The sequence below is a fragment of the Argentina anserina genome, chromosome 3 (genome assembly GCF_933775445.1).
Source record: "Argentina anserina chromosome 3, drPotAnse1.1, whole genome shotgun sequence".
Lineage (NCBI taxonomy): Eukaryota > Viridiplantae > Streptophyta > Magnoliopsida > Rosales > Rosaceae > Argentina > Argentina anserina.
This window is the reverse complement of record NC_065874.1, coordinates 28,754,644-28,779,085: the sequence shown is the minus strand read 5'-3', so window position 1 is coordinate 28,779,085 and position 24,442 is coordinate 28,754,644. Positions and strand designations below refer to the sequence as shown.

Sequence of the window (24,442 nt, the reverse complement as noted above, 5' to 3'; positions counted from 1 at the left end):
GTTATGCTATTAGGTGACCGACGAAACGAGTGAGGGAATCACTCTTGGTATCATAGAAGTTGCACGCAGGAAATAATATGAGTAAATCTAACTATGACAAGTCTACCCTTGGCGGTAACTCATATTTATGATTTATTTAAAAAGAGTGAACTGTGACATCTATATAATATAGTGGGTTGTGTATGTGTACAAAATGATAATTACGATACATATATATGTGTTAACGTAGTGAACTGTATTGATGCAATACGCTGCACTTCTTTGTTGATGCGATACACCGTGCTTATGGTTCATTTCCTGTCACAAGTAGCACAAGTCGTCAAAGTGGAGACCACGGTGACGTGATCTTCAATTCTCCGATGCTCAAGTCAGATTGGTAATAATTTGTGCAAAGTAACATTGGGTAGTTAAGTACACTTACCTTATAAGGTCAAGGGTTTGATATTTTATTGTTGAGTTGAGGTAGATCATTTACCCATTTTTCGGTATGGGACAAAGTCCGATTAAGATGTTCTCTTGAGTCTTCTTTGAGATGCGCGTGAGGGCACTTCCGTAGTTGGTTTGGGCCGCGGGGCGGCTCATCGCACAGCTAATGCGGCTGGCTCGCTGCTGGTATTCTGAGGTCGGGCTATTTATTAGCCTCAGTGCGTTGATAGTTGTGCTGATTATGACGGGCATAAGCCTATGTCAACAATATGAGTTGCTATATTATATAATGTTACGGTTTTTATTTAAATTATTAAATTTTATTGTTTTCGATTATGTACCTTCCAGTGTAATAGATTATTGGAGTGACTTTATATATATTGTTGTGCGAGAGTCACTTGGTTGTAGTACATAAACATCCGTGAATTGTTATATTGTACGTGGTTTTAACATTGAGTCTTGTTAAAACGTTAAATGAGAACCAAGTTTTGGCCGGGTGTCAGTTACGATCAGTTAGAGTTCTAGTCTGTCTGTCGTTGTACTATATGAGGGGTAACAGATGGGTTGCCTGGGTCTTATGAGTACACATGTTTTAAAATGATATTGGATAACCAGATGGGCTGCCCAATGCCTCATGAGTACACGTCTTAATATGTTATCTGTTACATTTTATTTGTACGTGATGTATGTTATAATGTTGGTTTACTCATACGGGCTGAAAAGCTTACTGAGTTTGTGTTTACAATCCCGGTGCACCAAATCAATGGTGTAAGGGATAGTTCTGCAGGTGGGGATTATCAGGTTTGGAGAGCTTACTCGAAAGATTACTGAAGATTTTTTTCTTCTATTTGTGGTGAAGATTAATATTACATTTTCAATTGTTATAATATTTGAGGTATAAACTGATTATGTATTATTCAAGTCGACTGAGTCGTGTGAACTCAGTCTCGATACATTGTTACTATAAGATGATTTCAATATATTTGAGATTATTTTAGAGTTTTCATGACTTTAATTTTAAATTTTTATCATTTGAATTTCGGAATTGTGACATGGGATCCCCTACTTCAAGCCGTATGTCATCCTTGAATGTCTTGATTCCACTCCTGTTCTGCAATTCATCGTAGAGATGGGATACAACAACCTTGCGAGTGTCTTCTCCCCTCTGAAACTTAGAAACACATCATACTTCCAGGGAGAAACTGATGGCTCAGTTGAAGAACAAGGATTACAAGATCCAGAGGCCGCTGGATTACACTTGGTATGCTGCAGGCCATTGGAAACCATAGAAAGGAAGATAAAATACTCTAAATAAACAAGAAACTAGATCTGGGCAAGGAAGCACGTACAGCAGAAACCCTACAACAAGGAACAGGGGTTGAGGAACAGATCACCAAAAAGAGAGATATAGAAGCTGAAGGAAAGGAAAGTATAATACTGGAAGAAATCCAGGAGAGATTAGCATACAGTGAATCCTTTTAAATAAACCTGTAAATCTACAACCCTGTAAGACTAGTCCATTCAAATTACCTGACTCACAAGGGAGCTTGATGATCGAGCACATTGATATATAAGTATTCTCAATTAACGTAAAATTAGAACAAGAACAAAGCCGAGCCCCAAGGGCCCGGTTATTTGATTATTGATTCAAGTGGGCGTGTATAGACTAACATTAAACACTAGTTGCATCTCTGGTTCTTCAAGTTGCTCACTGCTCAGCCAATATTGACTAACTGAAATTGAAGGAACCAGGAAATTCTGGCCTGCGTGGACCATAAATAATTGACCAACTAAAATACAAAGGTTAGTCAACACTGGCTGGATGGTGGAAATACTGGCAACTTCCACCTGTAAAAACTAGTTGGCCGGATGGAGGCCAGAATTTATTAGCTGGTTCGCCTGAAATAAAACCGCTCGACTTTCAAGGGGCACACATCATACAACAAAAACAAAGAGTCCACACATGGCTGGGATAAGTTCTAAACAAAAAAAATATGGCCAGCCCAGTTCGGTTTTAGTATCAAAAAACAAAAATCCACAAAATCCATTTCTCCGTTCTCCATAATTTTGTGTTCATAAGTTCTCTGCATAAATTTTTTCCCATAGCTAAAATTTTAAAATACTTACAAGTCACTGCATGTAGAAGGCTAATTTTTCTGATGCCTACAACAACAAAAAAAATGAGTCTGCTTTTAGTTGCACATTTTATTGTGCTAAAACTTGGTGATAATTATTCTGGTAACTGTGTTGCCTTGTTCTAGTCTCAATTGACCTGACCTTCACACTGAAGTTGAAGCACATCCGTTAGTTTCTGTGCTCCAAAGGTTCAGTTCAGACTTCAGTCTACTTCATGTCCATGAGTTGCTACGATATCAAAGGCTCCAAACAAGTTTGTATGTCTCTCCAAACTCACCAGTACACAGAGACAGATGTTCTGAATGAACTTTATGAGTGAGAATTATAAGCTAGGCGGTAGACACATGATGAATTCACAGTTCAAAGTTTAAACAATTAAATTATGTGGATTTAAGCGGGTCTGTAAATGACGCTATCAGTCCTTTATAAACCTGGTCAGATTCTTGGGGAACAAGTAAAAGCCAAAACTGAGACTAGAGGATTATTTGAACTCTTACAACAGAAGACATGAAAAATCAAGCAACCTGCATTGGAAGACCTATGATTAGTTTAGCAGCCTTAACAGACAGATCAAGAGCTCATATTCAACAAATGGCAAATATAGACACTGAGAAATGAGCATTTTATCATTACAATAACATGTTGAACTTCCTATTACATGCAGGAATCCATATCAATATAAATTGTCTGTCATGTAACAATCTACCACAATTTATACTGAACGTTACATTAAGGAGCCAACTGAGAAGTCACTTTCTTTTTTGGAGAAGAACTGAGGAATCTGTTCTGGGTTGAATTGACGGTGGAACAATCTGAAAGTGAATTTGAAAATCAAACCGCAGAAAATCATAGAGCAGTATAATGAGTGTCCCAGTAATATTGACCGTAGTGTGCACTTATCTAATTAGAGATAATAACCACTAGGAAATTAATGCAAGACAAAACTAAAATGCGCATCAGGATTGTATAAATCAAGTAAAAAAATAAAGAAAGTATAATGTATATGTACCAACTCTTTTTTCTCAACAGCTTTTTTTTTTCTGATACACTTATATTTGCACAAAACAAATAAAATTTTCTATAAAATTCACGAAGATGCCATGAGCTAATCCACATCAAACTTTCAATATACTTTTATCTTCTTGCACTTATCAACATGCAGTCTCTTGCCAAATGAAACAAAAAGGATGCATTACTATGGACAACGAAAAACAAATACCGTACGAAGTTTGAAATGGAACAGAAAACCATAAAAAATCATAATCAAATGTCTATGGAAAAGAAGTTTGGTGAAAAAGAAGACAAAGGATAACAAAAATGAACTATGAAGTTAAAATAAAATTTAACAGAAAACATAAGAAAACAAAAAACAAAAATAAACCTTATGAACATACCTTTCAAATATAATCGCAAAATGTCCTTCATCATTGGCTTTAACGTGGCTCTTGCTTTGGAAGTCAGAAGCAACAAGGTCTGGAAGTCTGGGGCACTTGTACACATACAAGTGTTCCAACGAAGGACACTCAAAGCTCCCTTGGATCCATGTGAGCTGTGGAAGACTACTCAAATATATTTCTTTCAATTTTGGAAAACATAGCTTATTGATAGTTAACCAGCTTGCTTCTGTAACTGCTTCAAACTCAGGCCACTCCTCCATAATTTTCGTCTCCCAGCTTGTTTCAGTAACAGTTTCCAAGTCAGAGCACTCCTCCACCCAAAGGAGTTCCAATTGGAAAAGAGATTGAGCTACCTTGTATTCAAACAGATATTTCAGTTTCTGGCAGCCACGAATTGCCAAACTGTTCAGATTACAGAAGACTCCCCTAGGAGGATGACCATAGCATATGCCTTTTAGGTTCATAATATAACATAATGTTATCTCCCTCAATTTTGGTAAGATGATTTCTTCCGGCTCCAGCATTGCACAATCAAACACATATTCCATTTTAGTTACTCTCACGTCCTTTGAGTACTCACAATGTAATGTCTCCAGATTTTGTAGCATGGGCAGCAAATTTGATGTTAACAGCACATCCTCCAATTCCAGGCAATTTCTCACATTTAACAACTTAAGATTGCACAGTGACCCTGGTGCTAAGTTACCAATGCATAACTTCTCAAGTCCATAGAGCCCTTCAAGAAACAAATATATCAAGCTCTCAAACACAGGTTCACTGTGAACCGAGTTCATCAACACATCCATATGGCACTCAATCACAGCAAGAAACTGGAGCACCTTTAGTCTCCCACGGTCGTGGTCCACAAGGAGGTTCTCCAAGTTTCTGCACCCTATGTACTCTAGCATCTTTGTTTTCTCTGTCACCAAGTGAATAAACCAATCCGGCAGAGTTTCAATGCTTGTGTTTAGAGTCAGATACCGAGAGAGATGCCACTCTGCATCCAACCTCACATTTAGCTTCCTCTCAAAAAAGCGCCCGTAGTAGGACTGTTCCATATGTTCTTTCCAACCGATACATATATCAAAGTTAACCCAATATGGATTGGAGCTGACCTCTGGAGGCAGGCAATTTACATCATGTATGTCAACTTTCAAACTGTTCAAATGCAACAAGCCTGTCAACTCGTCAAAACTAGCATTCTTGCCAAAAACAAAAGAAAATAAGCCTCCTGCAACAAGACTACTACCCCAGTTGCAAAAATCACATTTCATGTACAATTCTTCTAATACCTTCAGATTTGATAATACTTTAGATGGAACTGTTTCAAAACATGCATTGGTGACATCCAACTTCTTTAGACTGGTCAAGCACCCGATTTCTTTCGGCAATTGTTTATGACGAATTCCTCCAAGGTTTTTCATACTGAGAATTTCAAGGTTTTTCAGCTTTCCAAGCAAGGAGATGTTAACTATCCTCTTGCAATTATCTAAATACAAAGCTTTCAGGTTGGTTAGGAGACTTAATGATGAAGGTAGTAACAATATACCAGTCTCACTAATATCTAAAACCCTCAATTCATTTGGACTTTGAAAAAAAGGAATTGGGATCTCATTTATATTATCATTACTTTGTAGTAACAAAAGCTGGAGTTTTGGACATACCAACCTTTCCGGAAGCTTATGAATTTGATTCCTCATTAGCGAGATCGCAGAGTAGCCTTCATGTGCATTATGAATTGCAGGCCAACTCTGTAATTCACAACCAGCTTTAACGAAAAATCTTGGGCCAACCTCGGATGATATTGTTATGGCCACATCTCGAATGACATCATGCATCTTCACGAATCCGTGGTATGCACTATCCAAAACCAAGCTAGAAGCTTTAAGGTACTTGACCACCAAATGAGCTTTTGCTCTGGCTTCTCTAATTGTTTCAGCATCTTGAAATAGTCCTATTCCAATAGCATACACCAACAAGTCTTCGACCTTGATTTCAAAATCTTCAGGGAATAGACAGCAAAGCAAGAACAATGACTTGGCAATGTTGTTATCATCAGGTCTCAAGTAATCATAGCTTAGCTTTATACATCTGAACACATCCCTCTCATCTTCATAGTTGGCCGGCTGACCAGCCTTTAGACGATAAGCTGCTTCCCACCAATCATCTAAATCTTGATCTCCAAGTGCCCTGGCAACTGCTATCACTGCAATTGGGAGACCAGCACATTCTCTTGCTACTGTGCGTGCTACACCATACAAGTTTGTTGATTCATGTAAGGGCGTTCTTGCTTTCTTCTGAAATAGGTTCCAAGCATCTTCTTCTGATAAGACTTGGAGAGGAATGATTTCTTGGCTCTCCATGGTATGGCAAACACTCAATCTCCTCGTGGTGAATATGATTTTCGAACCGCACCTTTGAAGCTCATCATGGCTTGGTATTCCAATGCTAGACAAATCTATTCTCTCCCAAATGTCATCCAAGATTATAAGGATTCTACTTCCCTTCATTATTTTCTCCATCAATCTAACCGCTCTCCCGAAAACTGTCTCCTCTAACAATTTTAACCCTAACAGATCAGCCAGTGTACCTTGAATATTTCTCAAATTAGGTGCTTGGGACACAACAGCCATAATCACATGATGAACAAGACCAAGTTTCCGGGCTTGTGCACCAACATGTTTCACCATACTTGTCTTGCCAACGCCTCCCATTCCAAAGACTCCAATGGCCGTGATCTCATCATCTTGAAGTGCCCTCATTACTTTGTTCATGGCTCGTCTTGTTGCTTCAAATGCTACAAAATCTCCGGTAGACGACAGTGCCCACTGAACATCAATAGGTCGTAATTCATTGCACACCGTTTCCACAATGTCTCGGACAAGTTCTAAGTCAGAACTACAAGAAACAAGAGCCAAATAATCATCAGACCAATATAGATCCCCAACACATGACATACATAACTCTGTTAAGGCTAAGAAAATCTCACCTATATTTGTTTGATTCGAAGCCAGAGAGACCTGCAACTTTTGTCAGAGCAGCTCTCCACTGGTTCAACTTATCATCTTCTTGTGCGAATCTTTCTAAGTGCCTAGTGAAGGCTTTTGCAAAACTCCCCCTCTGATGTCGCACATCATGGGGAAGCACATCATAGAAGATTGGAATCACTGTTGTGCTATTATTTTCCATGCATTGAATGATCATTGCCAGTTCGTCTAAACACCATTTAGAATCAGCATAATTTGGTGAGAGAACAACGATCGCTGACCTGGATTCTTGGATTGCTGCTAGAAGAATCGGAGAAATAGACGTGCCCCTGATCAGCCCTGTGTCATCCATAAACGCTTCAATTTCTCTGTTTCGAAGTTCGTGGTATAAAGAGGAGACGATAGTCCTGCGGGTGTCTTCACCCCTGAAACTCAGAAATACATCGTACTTATTCCACCCAGGAGGAGATGAGAATGCTGATGGAAGATGGGATGAGGATGCTGTTTGGCTGCTCGAGGCCATTGAAGTTAAACCAAACAAAAGTCAATAACTGAGGAGCGAAGCCGAAACCAGACAGTACAGATAAGAACCGAGGAAAGTGAGTGGTGGCAAACGGCGGGGCCGGACCGCACGGTCTATTTTATGCGGACTGAAATCGTGACGTGTTATTTGGGCCGGCCCATTTATTTATCGTGTCGGACTCAAGCCGATCAATTTGCTTAAACATCAAGTCCGGCCCGATTTATGGCATATGCCTATATCGGGCCGGATTCGGCTCATTAGCATTATAAGACACAAATATAATAAAATAATATTATATAATTAAAATATTTGTTTTATATAACTATTTTAGAATAATAAAATAAATAAAATAATACAACATATTTTATAATTTTATTTTTAAAACATTATGTATGTCAAAAAGACGTTTTTTTTAACTATTTTGATAATATTTGTAAAATATTGTAATTAAAATAATCAAATAATCAAAACATTTTAATTTAAAAGTTCTAATATTCAAGTTTAATAATGATAATTATTTAAATATTTATATAAATAATATAAAATTATGTGTTTAACAGGCCGGCCTATAAATTTATCGTGTCCGAACCGTGACGGACTCAAAACGGACCCAGACTGGACCGGGTACATGGGCTAAAATATCTCGACTCAGTCTGACCCATTATAAAATGGGCAGGTGCCGAGCCGGACCGACTTTTAACATGTCGGGCTGTGCTGGGTTCAGATTTTCGGCCCATTTTTTCACCTCTAGAGGGAAATAATAGATAGTGAAGACTTCAAATGATGCGATCCCACTACATAGAGTGTGAATTGAAATGGGTTGACGGTTGACCTAGGTTTCCCACCTTTTGATCTTCCTTTGCTGTTGCTCTTTCATTTGCTTATCAAAAACAATTAAAAACAAAACAACAACAATAAGACTAGGGTATTGTAGTTATGGGTCTCTCTGAGGGACTAAAAACACATACAATAGGATTAACAGCATACATGATATATCAAACCCCCATCACAGCATGGAGAACTACTTGAGAGAAGTGGAACTGAAAGGAGGGCCATTTGTCGGGAACACAAGCTCTGGTTGAAACATCAAAAACAAAAAAAGACCTCTGCTTAGAATAAAGGAATTTGATGAGCCAATTTGATAAGAGTCCTTGATAATCCTTTTTTCGTTTTGAACCAAAATTACATATATCATGGATATTAAAGCAACTTAAACATGAATTTCAAATTCTTAATATGCTTCAACCAATATCATGGCCTAACTACTTCATCACGAATGTTGGGAACTTCCAAGTCTCCCAAATCATCTTCCCAAAGCTTCTCCAGTGAACCATGAAACTGCATGTGGGATGATCTTATAACAAATGGTTGACCCGACATCAGTCTTGTTTCCTCTGGTTTTTGAGTTCCTGGGCAGCACCTTCATCAATAACTTTATCGTCCTTGGACACTTGAGGTGGACTGAAGAAATTGAAGAAACTTTTACAATTTTCCGTTTTAGTCAGAGGCTTAGAATTCTTCAATCCCTTCTTACTTTTCTTTTTAACAATCTTCGGTGTCAGGCATTTTCCCGGATACCATCCAATATCTGTCCCTGCTGCACTGTATGGTTCATCATCAATCATGTGATATGTCTTTGCCAAAGCAGAGTTTTGAAAATGGATTGGTGTCAAAGTAGAATTCAAGTTTGAACCCCTTGGAATTATGTATCTTAAACCACTTGATGTCTCTGAGATACTTGAGAGCTCCTTCATCACACTCGGTAATCTCATCGGCTAGCACTTCATTGTTCTTCAATGCATTGAGCCAGAAATTAGGCACTCCTCTCTCTTTTGTAGTTTTGTCCTCTTGATCTGCTGCTGCATCAGTGGCAACCACCATTCACAATTAAGTATCGTTTGCTGTATAGAGGTTAATATAATTTATGATACTTAGCTTCAAGTAAAGCTCGCTCTTTAAAAAACTCGGCCTCCAATTCTTGATGTTGGTTCTCAATTTCTTTAATTACCTCAACCCGCTCTCTGACATTCTGAGGCAGGCTCTCGAGGATGTCCTTGGTATGCTGCCCAGCTAAAATGATGTTGTCCATGTCTTTGCTCATTATCTGATTCATAAGTTACCATTTAGAAACGGAGAGGAAATAAAAGAAAGGTAGAACCAAAAGCATTGTCAGAAATTTTTGCTTTTGCTAAACCAGAATGCAACATACAAACGTTGATGAAAAGAGTGTTGAACACTTTCTTGAACCAAACACTTTCATGGCAATTACGTACACAAAAGAACACAACACAACCAGACAAAGCAAAATGTAACTAATGATTATTATCTAATAAGCAACAAAAACATCACAGTACAGTACTCAAGCTAAGATAAACATGATTGAAAATGTAGTGTATCAGAGATCACAAGAATCCATAAATATGCATACCTGTAATTGGTGAAAAGTAGGGGTGGGAGTTGGTACCGAAACCGATCGTCTCGTACCGAATACCGACAGGTCGGGACGAATCGGTAAAATGTCTTTGTCCCATACCGAACCTAATACCGAATTTTATAAACGGTATGGTTCAGTATATGTATAATTCGTACCGAATGTATAAAATATATTAAATATATGCATTTTCAATATATTTTTTTAGTTTTTTAGGTCTACATTGTACTTTTAAAGACTTAGAATGTTAATTTACATTAGCTAATAGTTATAAATAGATAGAAATACTGCAAAAGTGTACAATTTTATCGAACTGAACCCATCCTGAATCGATATGTACGGGGTCGGTTCGGTATTAAGTTTCAAATTTACGATCTCAAACTGAAACCGAATAAATTATCGGTATCGGTATCGGCCGAATCCCGAACCGAACCGTACCGGTCCCAGCCCTAATGAAAAGTAATGGAACTGGAAAAAGACGATTTCCAATTTGTTTTATCATTTCACACAAAGTTGATTACCGAGAAAAAAAAAAGGTATTGGGGATACTATTGCTCAGTGTACAAAGGTTAACCAAGAAAATAAATTTTTGGTTTAAAAAAAAAATTAGGGATTTGTTAAAGGGAAAATTACCAATTGCACAATCAGAATTTAAAAAAAAAATGTTTAAATGCAAAACGAATTATATCTGCAAACCGAGCATGTCCTTGGAAATATAATTATGGGATAATCGGAATTGTATGAACCTGCTGAACTGGGGAAAAAGAAAAGGCAAATGTTTTTAAGTAGGACTAATGAAATTATAAATTTCATTAGTCCTTTAAAACCTCTGGCTCCAGCCCTTCAAATCCAAAGACATACTCCATGATAATCATATCTTCACAGTGAAGTTTTTCCAGATTTTGTAGTCTTTGCAACAAATTTGATTGCAAAAGTGCATTCATCAAATCATGGCAATATTCCACTTTTATGACTTCAGATTGAATAAAGATCCATGTGGTAATTCACCAACACATAACTCCTTCAGAAAACTCACACCAAGGAGATGCAACTCTTCCAAGTTCTCGAACACAGGTACATTTGGCACCTGTGTGATTGTTTCCATCAACACTCCCAAGCACTCATGGGGACCAATTACAGCTAGATACTTCAGTCCACATAACCTCCCTTTGTCATGTTCCACAAGAACGTTCTTCAGGCTTTTGCACTTTAGGTACTGTAGTTTCTCTGCTTTCTCAGCAACCACTTTGATAAACCATCCTGCTTTCTCAGCACTTTAGGTACTGTGTTGATTGTAGTTCCTGAAAGATCATGTGAAATGTATGGTTTTGAAGAGTAGTCTCTAGATGGTGATTCTCTGCTGTTACATATATCGGAAACTATCCAATTGAAGTTGAGTACAACATTTTTGTGCATCAGATATGCAAAGCTTCAAAATGTTTAAATACTGCAAGCTAGTCAATTCATCAAAACCAGCACTAGTGTTGTATCGTCCTCTCCCCCAGTCCCCAAAATTACCTTGCATGTATAATTCTTCTAATTTAAATAACTTTGACATTATATCAGATGGAACTCTACCAATAAAACTCCCACTTAAGTCCAGCATCCCTTAGATTGGTCAAATCTTCTATTTCTCTTGGCAACTCCTCAAAAGGAGATTCTTTCATACTAAGAATTTCAAGTTTCTTACCAATATGGATATGTCAATGATCTTATTGCAATAATCCAAATACAAACCTTGGAGAATGGTGAGGAGACCCAACAACCAGGGTAGAGATAAGATACTGGTGGAGCTGCTAAGATCCAGGACCATCAGTCCATTCATACTCTGAAAAAACTTACTTGGGATCACACGTATACCAGCATTATTTTGTAGTAACAAAATATGGAGTTTTGAGCATTGCCGTCTCTTTGGGAAGATTGCAAATTTTGTTCCTCATCAGTGAGATAACAGAGTAGCCTCCATGCGCTATGATCTTTGGCCAACGTTGTAATTGACAACCAGCTTTCACCAAAAATTTATGACCATCTTCAGAAAACGAAATTGACAAGGCTACAACGCGCACGACATCATGCATCCTTACACATCCCTCCTTTGTACCTTCCAAAAGTAGGCTGAAAGCTTTAAGAGACTTTATCACCAAATTCGCTGCAGCTCTAGCTTCTTGGATTATGCTGACGTCTTGAAACAACCCTTTACCGATTGCATATTTGAGCAAGTATTCAGATGGGATATCATAGTCCCCTCGGAATAGGCAGGAAAGCAAGAAGATTGATTTGGCATCATCAGATCTCAAGTAATCATAGCTGAACTTTATGCATTTGTATACATCTCCCTCAATTTGGGACCTGTCTAGTCGTTGAGCTGCTTCTTTCCAGTTTTCTATGTCTTTATCACCAAGTGCCTGAGCAACTGTGATTAATGCAAGTGGGAGACCACCACATTGTATAGCTACTGTCCTTGATACATCATACAGCTTGGTAGATTTCTGAAGTACCTTATTGCAGACAAATTTCACAATGCGTTTAACAAGTTCTCTTTCGGACCTAAAATGCAATCAAAGGGTCAGATAATTATAATGAAAATAGTAATTCCAAAAGTACAGGCATATGATCCTTAGTTCCTTACCGCAAATTCTTGGTATCCCATCCAGAGAGATCGGAAACATTTTTCAAAGCAAGTCTCCACTAGTCCAACTTCTCTTTGCTTTGCCTAGAACTTTCTTCATGCTTAGTAAAGGCTTCTGCAAAACTTCCCAGTTGATGTCGTACATGAGAAGGATCTACATGATAAAAAAATTGGCAGAATTATGTCCCTTCCTTCCATGGATTGAAGAATCTTTGTGAGTTCATCCAAACACCAAGGAGAAGAAGCATAGTTCTGCGACAGAACAACAATAGCAAACCTTGAATTTTCAATTGCCATTAGCAGATTTGGAGAAATGGCCTTCCCTACTTCCAGCTCTTCTTCATCCATGAATGTGTTCATCCCTGTGCTTTCCAATTCATCATATAATTGGGACACAACACCATGACGAGTTTCACCCCTGAAACTCGAAAATACATCATGCTTCCACTAATGAGCAGAAGCACTTGGGATTCTCAAAGCCATTAAAAAGCACCAAAGAACGTACTCTCAATAACTAGCCAGAAACCAGCAACAAAAAGGAGATTGAGCTGAAAATAGACACAAGAAGGGGATCGATAGGAATTGGTGAACCAAATGGAGAGAGTCAGAGTTAATCTGCTACCTATTTGAGACTTTGAAACTTTTTCATAAGAATTCTTATTATTTCAGGTGTTGCATTTCTATGTCGTAAACTACACTACTGGTAATAGCATCTCCAATGGCAAGACTTTAAACTGTGTCACTTACTTTCCCTTTATAATCTATGCATTTAAGAGGGGTATGGTATAGAATGCCTACTTTTATTACCCTACTCTATTGTTCAAAACTTCATTTCGTGAACTATGGTCTACCAAAAATAAAAGAAGAAGAAGAAGAACATCACACTAAATCCATTATTTAAGGCAAAGCTTCAAGTATTATTGCTGTAATTATGGTAATATATTAATATCAGAGACCTGGTGTGAAACTGATAAGGCCGGATGAGTGCTTAATATATGTCAAACATTATAATTTGTTTCCCTTCTAAATCAAAGCAAATAGAATGCTTTTGTATGAATCCATACCTCCCAAAGGCTCATCATGCATGTTACTCCAAATGCTGGTATATAGAAGAAGCAACAGAGGATGATTGCTTCCTTCATGGATGGAAAACTGACGACCATTCAAGAATTCTGCAGTAACAAGCATTGGCAATTTCTATGTTCTTAGTGCTAGAAACTCCTTCACATTCTGTACCATGCCTTTGTCATATGGATTACAGAACCTAATATTTGTGAACCTCTGACCTGGATTGTAAAAAGATATCATACACTGTACTGAGCATACAGATTGCGAGAATTATCTTGATCCAGAATTCATGCAAAATATACTTACCTGGTTCGGGCGGAATAACAAGTTGGAACTCTGGATACTTTTTCCATTTTATCTTGAAAAGAAAACAACAGAGTATGTTAAGAATCTTTCATACTGAAACGAGGGGTAGTTCTCTCACAAGAAAAAAAGAAACGAGGGAGTAATCGACAAAATAATTCATATACTGTTTTGGTACTTCTAGGCCAGTGAATTGTAAATCAATTACAAAATCAGTAGTTAAAATAAAGGGACATAGTCAACAACCTCACATACAACCACAACCCAAACCATATCAACCCAATATCTTGTCACTTATTATCTGTTCATCATTCATTTAGAAGACCCACTCATCAGTTCTGATGTTCGCGCATACACAATATATGTGCCATATCACAAACATTACCTACTCACAAACCGTTGGAAATGATTAGAATCTAAATAAAGCAACCTAATAGATATTTCAGAAAGGAGCAGACGAAATATACAGCATCAGCAAGACAAACCTGCCATAACAGTTGGAGAATGATGAACAGAATTGTGCTAATAGCTAAACTTTCAGAGAGAGTAAGCTACACAATTGGATAGAAAAAATAATAAGTATGTGTAAGACTGTAAGTTGTTGATGCATAGATAACGTATTGTTTGAGTAACATGACATAGGCTGATGTACATTAGTTGGCTAGATTGCAGGGTGTAATAATGTACCTCTGAAGGTCTATCCAAGATCCCGGATTTTGCTGCAACTAAGGAAAATATAAAGGAAATAAATCTGAATTAAAATTTTAACAACTACAAGTTTCGAAAGATACTACACAGAAATCAAAATATTTTCTGTGAAGTGGTTCAAAACCAGTCCCTGAGGAGTATTATCTTACAGAGTGATGTGCACATCAGATAAGAAGCTTCGGTACCAATAAATCCAAACAGAAGAATTAAGAAAAAGGGGTGATTATTTTGACCTGCACAGCAATGGTAACAACATTAGTAATCACCAGCTAAAGAAAGTACATGTGATATGATCTTTTCATTGAGTAGCGTGGATTTCAAATTCCTAATATTCAGTTATGAATATGGATAATACTATTAAACAAAGATCTTGTCATTACCTATGCAATTTCCGAAAGCAGGACAATGATGGTCAAGATCCTTTATGTATGCTTTGCAGATTTTGCAGTATCTTACCCTCATTAACAAACCTGAATCCTGAAAATGACCAAGTAATAACAGGTATGATTACAAATTAGTACCAAATGTAACTGACATGATATGTGGTCAACTGTCAAAATGTAAATACATTCAAATAATAATCAACTGATTTAAGGCTCTCTCTTTTTTTCGATCTCAACTTATCAGAGGTCCAAGATTGATAGCATGAAAACATAGCAACACATTACCAAGTCCAGTTAGAAATTCTACAATATGCATAATATAAAGAGGGTAAAAAGTATTACTTGTGCTGATCCATGGCCCAAACCAATTGCCATGAGCTCCAACTCCTGCACAAGTAAGAAGATCATCAACCAACTGCATTCGAACTACCAATAAAATTGATAACTAAGGCAAAAAATTATATCTTCAATCAAAAGAAGTTGAAAATTGACCCAACCTCATCAACTTGAGAAAGTGATCTCTCCACAAGCTGGTCCGGAGAGGCAGACCCATTTCTTACAATGCCAGGGTCACTTGTCATGATTCTTCCATCAACAAAACATTAATCACTACAAGCCTTCAATTTATATAATCTGGGATCAAAGTAGCACAGTAAATACTAAAAGTTACCAACCTGTAGAGACCAACAAACAGGAACCCAACTCCACAGTTGAAAACGACATCGTTTGGTCGCGGCACGACTACAACAAACACTATAAAAATCACTTCCACAAACTCAAATACCTGATCAGAGTGTTGTCGAAGTGAATTGAAATTACCTGGTCGGATTACAGAGAAGTAAAACCCCCAAACGAAGAGAATGCTGAAGAAGACGAAAGCCGGGGCAGAAGCTTTCGCTTTAAGAACCGTTCTTCTGCACCATCCGCCAAAACCCAGGAGCAGCAGAAGAAGCAGAGCCGAGAGAGCGAGTTGGGTTAGAAAGGAGAAGGTGGAGAAGAAGCGAGGGATCCCAGAGAGGGTTAAGTGAGTGAGGAAGACGAAGATACAGGAGAGTATGCAACGACCAATTAGGTTGCAACGACTTGGGTAGTTGCTCTGGTTCTGGGATTCAAACATGGTTCTGGGGATTTTTCATTCAAATTGACTTCTCCAGCAAAATCGAGAAGAAAGAACGATCAACATTTAAACCTGGGTTAGCAGTAAAATGTTAACTGAGCCTACGAGGCAAGTTTTACTTCTCTTTTAACTCTCCCTTCACCTTATTATTACGCAAGTTTCTTTTCACTTCAAGAGTTCGAAGGGTTTTCAACTTCAAGGTTCATGTTTATTTCACTGTTTTGGTTAAAACTCAGGGCGAGAAAACAGTCAAAACACGCAGCAGGAGATATTTTTACCTCCGCTAAACTTGTCAAGAACAAAACATAAGGATAACATTAACATCCTAAGTTCCTAACCAATATATACAACAAAAATGAATAAGCATAAACATGTGAGTTGAAATAAGCTTATATAACCAACATTGATTAGGATTTTAAGAATGGAATGAGGTGGCTCATCCCGCCACACGAAGCAACAGAATGAGGAATCTACAAAGAAGAGCAACAGAGTAACTTAGTTAACCTCCCAAGTATAAGAAGATTGAGAATTCATGTGAGAAATGCGATATTGACAATTACTCCATGCCACAAATAACTTCCAGTCATATATTTTTCATTTCAACCTTTTATTTCAATCTATTCCTCTCATCAGAAAGCCTCAAAGAATCATCTATTCTTCCAACATTACAGTTGCGACGGGAACATATAATATTGCTGACAATTAAGAAATTGATGATGTGTGTAATTGTTGTTTTTCTCAATCCCCATTAGTAGGGTTTCAGACTTGCTGGATGGATTGGTTTGTAAGATTATGTGTTTGGCTGACTTAAGTTGGAGGTGCTAATGTAATGAGATCTCATATTGAGTGCATGGCATTCACATGAAAATTGTCCTTGCATATCATCTAGCTTAACACTAACAACACCACTAAGTTCTCTGAGCTCTTTCACATCTCTACTATACATCTTAGCCTTCTTGTCAGAACTCGAATTCTCCCCATTTTCTAAATGCTCATCAATTATATTCCACCTAATTTAGCCACGTCCACAACCTTCATTCAAAAAACTGAGATTAGGAATAGTGGTACCACTCACAGAGCAATCAGATGCCGAGTAGGGAAGGCACAACTGAGCTCTGGAGCCTCCAATCACCCTTGTGTCCTTGACATCCTCCAATTTACCAATGCAGTGCACGGTTCATGAGAGAAAAGGAAATAAGAAAAAGTATCTTCAACTCAGATTTTCATTGATTCCTTCTCATCACGTTTACAAGACAAGTCGAATCGGTGTGTAGCATACTAGCTGAACGCCTTTACAAGTGGATATATAACAAGTCGAAACGGTGGGAGGCGTACTAGCTAAACGCTGTGTTTGAAGCACAAGGTGAAATTTGACTACAAGTAAGCTAGTTTTATAATCCAGACCCAAACACTTGGTATTGAAAACTAAAAGCAGACAAGTTATTTGCCACCGAAGCATTTTGAAATATTTGCCTCCTAATCTTCTTCGTCGTCTTCTTCTTCCTTCCTCTGCAACTACTTCAAGCTTTGCAACATTTTCATCATTGCAGAGAAAACTCAAAACCCCAATACCCCAAAACCTCCAAAGCATCATATTTCTCTCAAAAACATTTGAAACTTCTTAATTTCCTCCATTATCTTATAGTCTATATGAGTATAGATGAAATATACTTGGTACAATTATTTTGTTTCTTTACAGTAGAATTCCTTTAATTTATAGCTTGTCATCATGTCAAAAATGTGCATCTACACAAAGTCATGTCATAAATTTATGCAGAAAACTTATGAACACAAAATTAGGGAAAACTTATTTCTCCATAATTTTGTGTTCATAAGTTTTCTGCCTACATTTTTTTCCCATAGCTAATCTTTTCAAAATACTTACTAGTCACAACATGTAGAAGGCTAATTTTTCTGATGCCTATAACAAGGACAAAAATGAGTCCCGCTTTTAGTTGCACATTTCATTGTGCTAAAATTTGGTGATAATGATTCTGGTAACTGTGTTGCCTTGTTCTAGTCTCAATTAACTGATGAGTTCAAAGTTCAAACAAGTAAATTATGTGGATTTAAGCGGGTCCGTAAATGACGCTATTAGTCCTTTATAAACCTGGTCAGTTTCTTGGGGAGCAAGTAAAAGCTAAAACTGAGACTAGATGATTATTTGAAATATTACAACAGAAGACATGAAAAATCAAGCAACCTGCATTGGAAGACCTAGGGTTTAGCGTTAACAGACAGATCAAGAGCCCAATTCAGAAGGTGACCTATGATTACTTTAGCAGCCTTAACAGACTGATCAAGAGCTCATATTCAACAAATGGCAAATATAAACACTGAGGAATGAGCTTTTTTTTTTATCATTACAAGAACATCTTGAACTTCCTATTACATGCAGGAATCCATATCAATATAAATTGTCTGTCATGTAACAATCTACCACATTGTATACTGAACGTTACATTTGATAGCCAACTGAGAAGTCACTTTCGTTTTTGGAGAAGAACTGAGGAATCTCTTCTAGATTGAATTGACGGTGGAACAATCTGATAGCGAGTTTGAAATCAAACTGAAGAAAATCATAGAGAAGTATAATGAGCGTCTCAGTACATTTGACTGTGCATTAGAAATAATCAACACTAGGAAATTAATGCAAGACTAAACTAAAATGCAACATCAGGACAGTACAAACCAAATAAAAAAAAGTATAATGTATATGTACCAATCTTTTTTCTCTAAACAGATTTTTTTTTTCTGATACACTTATGTTTGCGATTTGTATTCGCACAAAACAAATATAATTCACTAAGATGCCAGGGGCTAATCCATATCAAACTTTCAGTGTATACTTTTATCGTTTGCACTGATCATACACGCAGTCCTTTGCCAAATGAAAACAATGCATTACTGTAGGAACAAAGGTAAACACTAAACACTGTACGAAGTTTGAAATAGAACAGAAAACCAAAAACAATCATGAACAAATGTCTATGGAAAAGAAGTTTGGTGAAAAAGAAGACAAAGGAAGACAAGTATGAAGTTAACATAGAATTAAACAGAAAACAGAAGAGAAAAAAAATAAATTAAACAAGAATGAACCGTATGAGAATGGAACATACCTTTCAAATATAATCGCAAAATGCCCTTCATCATTGGCTTTGACATTGTTCATGCTTTGGAAGTCCGAAGCAACAATGTCAGGAAGTCTGGGGCAGTTGCACACATACAAGTGCTCCAATGGAGGACACTCAAAGCTCCCTTGGATCCATGTGAGCTGTGGAAGACTACTCAAATATATTTCTTTCAATTTTGGAAAACATAGCTTATTGATAGTTAACCAGCTTGCTTCTGTAACTGCTTCAAACGCAGGCCACTCCTCCATAATTTTCGTCTCCCAGCTTGTTTCAGTAACAGTTTCCAAGTCAGAGCACTCCTCCACCCAAAGGAGTTCCAATTGGAAAAGAGATTGAGCTACCTTGTATTCAAACAGATATTTCAGTTTCTGGCAGCCACGAATTGCCAAACTGTTCAGATCACAGAAGACTCTACCAGGAGGATGACCATAGCATATGCCTTTTAGGTTCCATTATAACATAATGTTATCTCTCTCAATTTTGGTAAGATGATTTCTTCTGGCTCCAGCATTGCACAATCAAACACATATTTCGTTTCAATTCCTGTCACATCCTTCAAGTACTCACAATGTAATGTTTCCAGATTTTGTAGCATGAGCGACAAATTTGATGTTAACAGCACACCCTCCAATTCCAGGCAATTTCTCACATTTAACAACTTAAGATTGCACAGTGACCCATGTGGTAAGTTACCAATGCATAACTTCTCAAGTCCATAGACCCCTTCAAGAAACAAATCTATCAAGCTCTCGAACACAGGTTCATTGTGAACCATTTAGTCTTGAGCACTCAATCACAGCAAGAAACTTGAGCACATTTAGTCTCCCATGGTCGTGTTCCACAAGGAGGTTCTCCAAGTTTCGGCACCCTATGTCTCTAGCATCTTTGTTTTCTTTGTCACCACGTGAATAAACCAATCCGGCAGAGTTTCAATGCTTGTGTTTAGAGTCAGATACGGAGAGAGATGCCACTGTGCATCCAACCTCACATTTAGCTTCCTCTCAAAAAAGCGTCCGTAGTAGGACTGTTCCATATGTTCTTTCCCACCGATACATATATCAAAGTTAACCCAATACGGATTGGAGCTAACCTCTCGAGGCAAGCATTTTACATCATGTATGTCAACTTTCAAATTGTTCAAATGCAACAAGCCTGTCAACTCGTCAAAACTAGCATTCTTGCCAAAAACAAAAGAAAATAAGCCTCCTGCAACGAGGCTACTACCCCAGCCAGTTGCAAAAGTCACATTTCATATACAATTCTTCTAATACCTTCAGATTTGAGATTCAAAACATGCATTGGTGACATCCAACTTCTTTAGACTGGTCAAGCACCCGATTTCTTTCGGCAATTGTTTATGACGAATTCCTCCAAGGTTTTTCATACTGAGAATCTCAAGGTTTTTCAGCTTTCCAAGCAAAGAGATATTAACTATCCTCTTGCAACTATCTAAAAACAAAGATTTAAGGTTGGTTAGGAGTTTAATGATGAAGGTAGTTACAATATACCAGGTCCTATTCCAATAGCATACACCAACAAGTCTTTAACCTTGATTTTAAAATCTTCAGGGAATAGACAGCAAAGCAAGAACAATGACTTGGCAATGTTGTTATCATCAGTTCTCAAGTAATAATAGCTTAGCTTTATACATCTGAACACATCCCTCTCATCTTCATAGTTGGCTACCTTTAGACGATAAGCTGCTTCCCACCAATCATCTAAATCTTGATCTCCAAGTGCCCTGGCAACTGCTATCACTGCAACTGGGAGACCAGCACATTCTCTGGCTACTGTGCGTGCTACACCATACAATTTAGTTGATTCATGTAAGGGCGTTCTTGCTTTCTTCTTAAATAGGTTCCGAGCATCTTCTTCTGATAAGACTTGGAGAGGAATGATTTCTTGGCTCTCCATGGTATGGCAAACACTCAATCTCCTCGTGGTGAATATAATTTTCGAACCGCAATTTTGAAGCTCATCATGGCTTGGTATTCCAATGCTAGACGAATCTGTTCTGTCCCAAATATCATCCAAGAATATAAGGATTATACTTCCCTTCATTATTTTCTCCATCAATCTAACCGTTTTGCAGTATCTTACCCTCGTTAGCAAACCTGAATCCTGAAGATGACCAACATTCTTGATTAAAACAGGTACAATTACAAATCGGTACCGAATGTAACCAACATCAACATGATATATGGTCAACTATCAAAATATATATACATTCAAATAATAATCAACTGATTAAAGGCTCTCTCTTTTTTCGAACTCAACTTATCACAGGTCCAAGATTGATAGCATGAAAACATAGCAACACATTACCAAGTCTGGTTAGAAATTCTACAATATGCATAATATAAAGAGGGTTTTCAACTTCAAGGTAAATTTTTATTTCACTGCTTTGGTTAAAACTCAGGGTGAGAAAACATGCAAAACACACAGCAAAAGATATTCTACCTCAGCTAAACTTGTCAAGAACAAAACATAGGGATAACATCCTAAGCAATATATACAACAAAAATGAAACAAGCATAAACATGTGAGTGCAAATGAAAACTGAGAAGACCAAGCTTATAAACCAACATTAATTAAGATCTTTAAGACTGGAATGACGTGCCAAGCAAGAGAATGAGGAACCTACAAACAAGAGCAACATAGTAACTTAATTAACCTCCCTAAACGTATGAGATGATTGAGAATTCATATGAGAAATGCGATAATGACGATTGCTCCATGCCACAATTAACTTCCAGTCATTTTTCATTTCAACCTTTTAGTTCTCAGTCCCACTGACAATACACCTTTGCAATCTCATCAGAAATTGCTCAAAGATTTGTATTGCAAACCCGAAACTCACAGTTGCGACGGGGACATGTAATGCTGACAATTAAGAAATTGATGATGTGTGTAATTGTTGTTTTCTTCATTCTCGTTACTAGGGGCTGGATTGGTTTGAAAGATTATGTGTTTGGCTGATCCAACTATAAAGATTGCATAGTGTTCTTTGAGCTACCTGGATATATAGATCATGCAACATGGCAATGCAACTGAACTGAAAGTTGCTTTCAGAATCATACAAACACGATGCGAACATCTCCGACCAAAAGTTGCACCAAGAAAAAGGTTCCAAAGCACTAGCTTAGTTTTCACGTGCATCACAATTTATATCTTTCCCTCTGTTTTCTTTTTCCTTTCAATTTCCATTGTTGGTGACCTCGTGCATCTCACTGCATTGTGCACTCAAACAATTACAAAAGAGTGAAGATCAGTAGCACCTATCCTCACCCACGTGTGAAGCAATACGCTTCTCACAGTTCAACGGGAAAAAGAAATAAACACAGAGAGAGAAAGAGAGAGAGACACTTCACCGTTTACGCGCTAAACACCAAACCCGTCTGAGCTGTCTGTTCCGGCGGGTCACATGCACCCCTGCATCACCTCCGGGGGGCCCACTGTCGAGGATTGCGGTGGATATTTTACCGGCATTCTCGTAGATACACCCGAATCGTGAGATTCCCACAAAGCCGACGGCTCTGATTCGCTTCTCCGCTCCGAGGGAGGATCACCACGGTGGAAACGTACTAGTGGTACTACACGCCATCATTGCCTACACGTCGACCATGTGCCCCGGTTTTCTCCATGGCGGGCCCTCCGCTTCCCGCGACTTTTTCCAGTTTTTCTCGACCAACTTGATCGAACCCGCCTCCGGCCGGGGTTCCTGGCGGCGGCTCACTAAGCCGTCCGAGGATGGCGCGCCGGTCACCCTTGAGGGGTGGACTTGTCGTGTGCCAGCAATCTCAGTTAGGTTTTGGTCTGGGATCTATATCTGGGTGACTCATGCTCAACCCTAGTGGACTTTCTTAATTTGCCCTATCCTTCGCAGTTTCTTTAGTTTTCTTCTCTGTTTTTTTTTTGTTACAAGTTTCTTTAGATTTTCTTCGCAAATTGAAGTTTTTAATTTCATCGTTTGAGAAAAGTAAGGCTCTAATTTAAAAATGAGGGTGCAATTTCATTATGGATACTTGGAACTGAAAATATATTTGTGAGGCATCAAACCAAGGTGGCACATACTAAAAGTATTGTATATACAACTACTCTTGGAAAAACTGTGTAATAGTTTATCCTCGGTGTTTGTTTGACACGGTCATAATATTAATGTCTAGCAGTGTTAAGAACGTAAGCAAGATTAATCAAGAAGCTTAAGATCTTCTAGATTAAAGAAGCTTAAGACGTATTTAAAAAAACATTAGATGGTGTGTACTTTGGCCAGTTATCTTGCTTTATACAAGGAAACGAAAGACTTGGTCAAGTCAATTTGTTCAAATCGTAAGAGTTATACTTTTCGTAATGCTACTTAATTCTCCTAATGCCTGTAATATCAAATGTTGTTGACTGTACGTATTGTGTCAAGGACCACCATTTGGCCTCTTCATACAGGTTTTGAAAATAAATCTCATAAAGAGTCAGATCTAAAGACGAAGTGGTTTAGTTATTAAAGTTGCTTACTACAATTTTGCCACAGAGAACCAACTACACTATGCAAATGGTCGTGATTTTAGCTAGAGGCTAGCTAGAAGGTCAGTGGCGGATGGCTGAGAATCAAACAGAAACGAACGAACGATAATGAAGAGAAAAATGGAGGAGTTTCTATCAATTTACACATACATGGAGCAATTTATAATTTGCTAAGTTAAAATTGTGCAACATGTGTCACTTCTAATCTCGCGCCAACTGAACTCTATAACTTTGCATATATGAATTTTATACTTTTAAGAAAATATGAAGTTTGATATTTTACGTAAACACATCTATAATTTTTACAAACATCGTTAAATACTTATTATTAAGCACATTCCGTGCGACTTACCATCATCAGGGTAATAGTGGACAAAACTACTCTTAAATCCGGATACATATTTATGAAAGTAAAAATCAAAGCAAGTGTATCGATCAATCTATCACAATCGGAATATTGTATTGCGTCGGACAGTTCATAGTGATGGCCAAATAATAGAACAATTGGGATTTGAGTTGTGTGGTATGAGAAGATTATCCAATTATGAGAAAGAAACTAAACAATTAGTGTCCCACCGTTTATCGGAACACTGTGTTTTATGTGACATAATTGGAACGTAGCAGAGCTTCTCATGCTTGACTTCAGCATTATATTCTCCTAGATCATCATTCCGTGTTGCCC

The 24,442-nt window shown here is 37.8% G+C and overlaps 2 protein-coding genes and 2 pseudogenes across 7 annotated transcripts; all 4 read right to left on the bottom strand.

Annotated features, from left to right (window-relative positions):
* Positions 1-3,036: 3,036 nt before the first annotated feature.
* LOC126789132 (probable disease resistance protein At4g27220) lies at positions 3,037-7,528 on the bottom strand. 2 transcript variants are annotated; one of them, XM_050515207.1, is made up of 4 exons: positions 6,949-7,528; positions 5,628-6,857; positions 3,957-5,117; positions 3,039-3,374 (listed from the first exon to the last, which is right to left on the bottom strand). In XM_050515207.1, exons 1-4 carry the CDS (start codon positions 7,467-7,469, stop codon positions 3,287-3,289), a joined length of 3,000 nt encoding a protein of 999 aa, XP_050371164.1. In that variant the 5' UTR covers positions 7,470-7,528; the 3' UTR covers positions 3,039-3,286. The 2 variants fall into 2 exon arrangements, with proteins under 2 accessions (XP_050371163.1, XP_050371164.1); XM_050515206.1 differs by having other exon boundaries at positions 3,037-3,374; positions 3,957-6,857.
* Positions 7,529-8,607: 1,079 nt separating this feature from the next.
* Positions 8,608-10,115, bottom strand: LOC126789135 (nucleosome assembly protein 1;2-like; annotated as a pseudogene).
* A 419-nt stretch (positions 10,116-10,534) lies between these two features.
* LOC126789133 (uncharacterized) lies at positions 10,535-16,202 on the bottom strand. 5 transcript variants are annotated; one of them, XM_050515209.1, is made up of 14 exons: positions 15,811-16,200; positions 15,666-15,732; positions 15,489-15,576; positions 15,334-15,378; positions 14,989-15,085; positions 14,758-14,841; positions 14,588-14,625; positions 14,386-14,451; positions 14,226-14,285; positions 13,904-13,955; positions 13,594-13,815; positions 12,807-13,077; positions 12,530-12,683; positions 10,535-12,447 (listed from the first exon to the last, which is right to left on the bottom strand). In XM_050515209.1, the coding sequence occupies exons 1-11, from the start codon at positions 16,106-16,108 to the stop codon at positions 13,727-13,729; spliced, it is 984 nt and encodes a 327-aa protein (XP_050371166.1). In that variant the 5' UTR covers positions 16,109-16,200; the 3' UTR covers positions 10,535-12,447; positions 12,530-12,683; positions 12,807-13,077; positions 13,594-13,726. The 5 variants fall into 5 exon arrangements, with proteins under 5 accessions (XP_050371166.1, XP_050371165.1, XP_050371167.1 ...); XM_050515208.1 differs by having other exon boundaries at positions 12,807-13,815; XM_050515210.1 differs by having other exon boundaries at positions 12,530-12,644; positions 12,807-13,815.
* A 313-nt stretch (positions 16,203-16,515) lies between these two features.
* Positions 16,516-22,731, bottom strand: LOC126787423 (uncharacterized; annotated as a pseudogene).
* Between the last annotated feature and the right edge of the window lie 1,711 nt (positions 22,732-24,442).

What these genes read in the sequence shown, in the direction of transcription:
- LOC126789132 (XM_050515206.1), bottom strand. Translation starts at nt 7,469, where the DNA reads ATGGCCTCGAGCAGCCAAACAGCATCCTCATCCCATCTTCCATCAGCA. An exon ending in TTCGAATCAAACAAATATAG is followed by an intron (nt 6,858 to 6,948) that starts GTGAGATTTTCT and finishes TGTTTCTTGTAG; the next exon opens with TTCTGACTTAGAACTTGTCC. An exon ending in TTTGCGATTATATTTGAAAG is followed by an intron (nt 3,375 to 3,956) that starts GTATGTTCATAA and finishes ATTCACTTTCAG; the next exon opens with ATTGTTCCACCGTCAATTCA.
- LOC126789133 (XM_050515208.1), bottom strand. Translation starts at nt 16,108, where the DNA reads ATGTTTGAATCCCAGAACCAGAGCAACTACCCAAGTCGTTGCAACCTA. An exon ending in CTTCTCTGTAATCCGACCAG is followed by an intron (nt 15,733 to 15,810) that starts GTAATTTCAATT and finishes TGTTTGTTGTAG; the next exon opens with TCGTGCCGCGACCAAACGAT. An exon ending in TGCTTTCGGAAATTGCATAG is followed by an intron (nt 14,842 to 14,988) that starts GTAATGACAAGA and finishes ATTGCTGTGCAG; the next exon opens with GTCAAAATAATCACCCCTTT.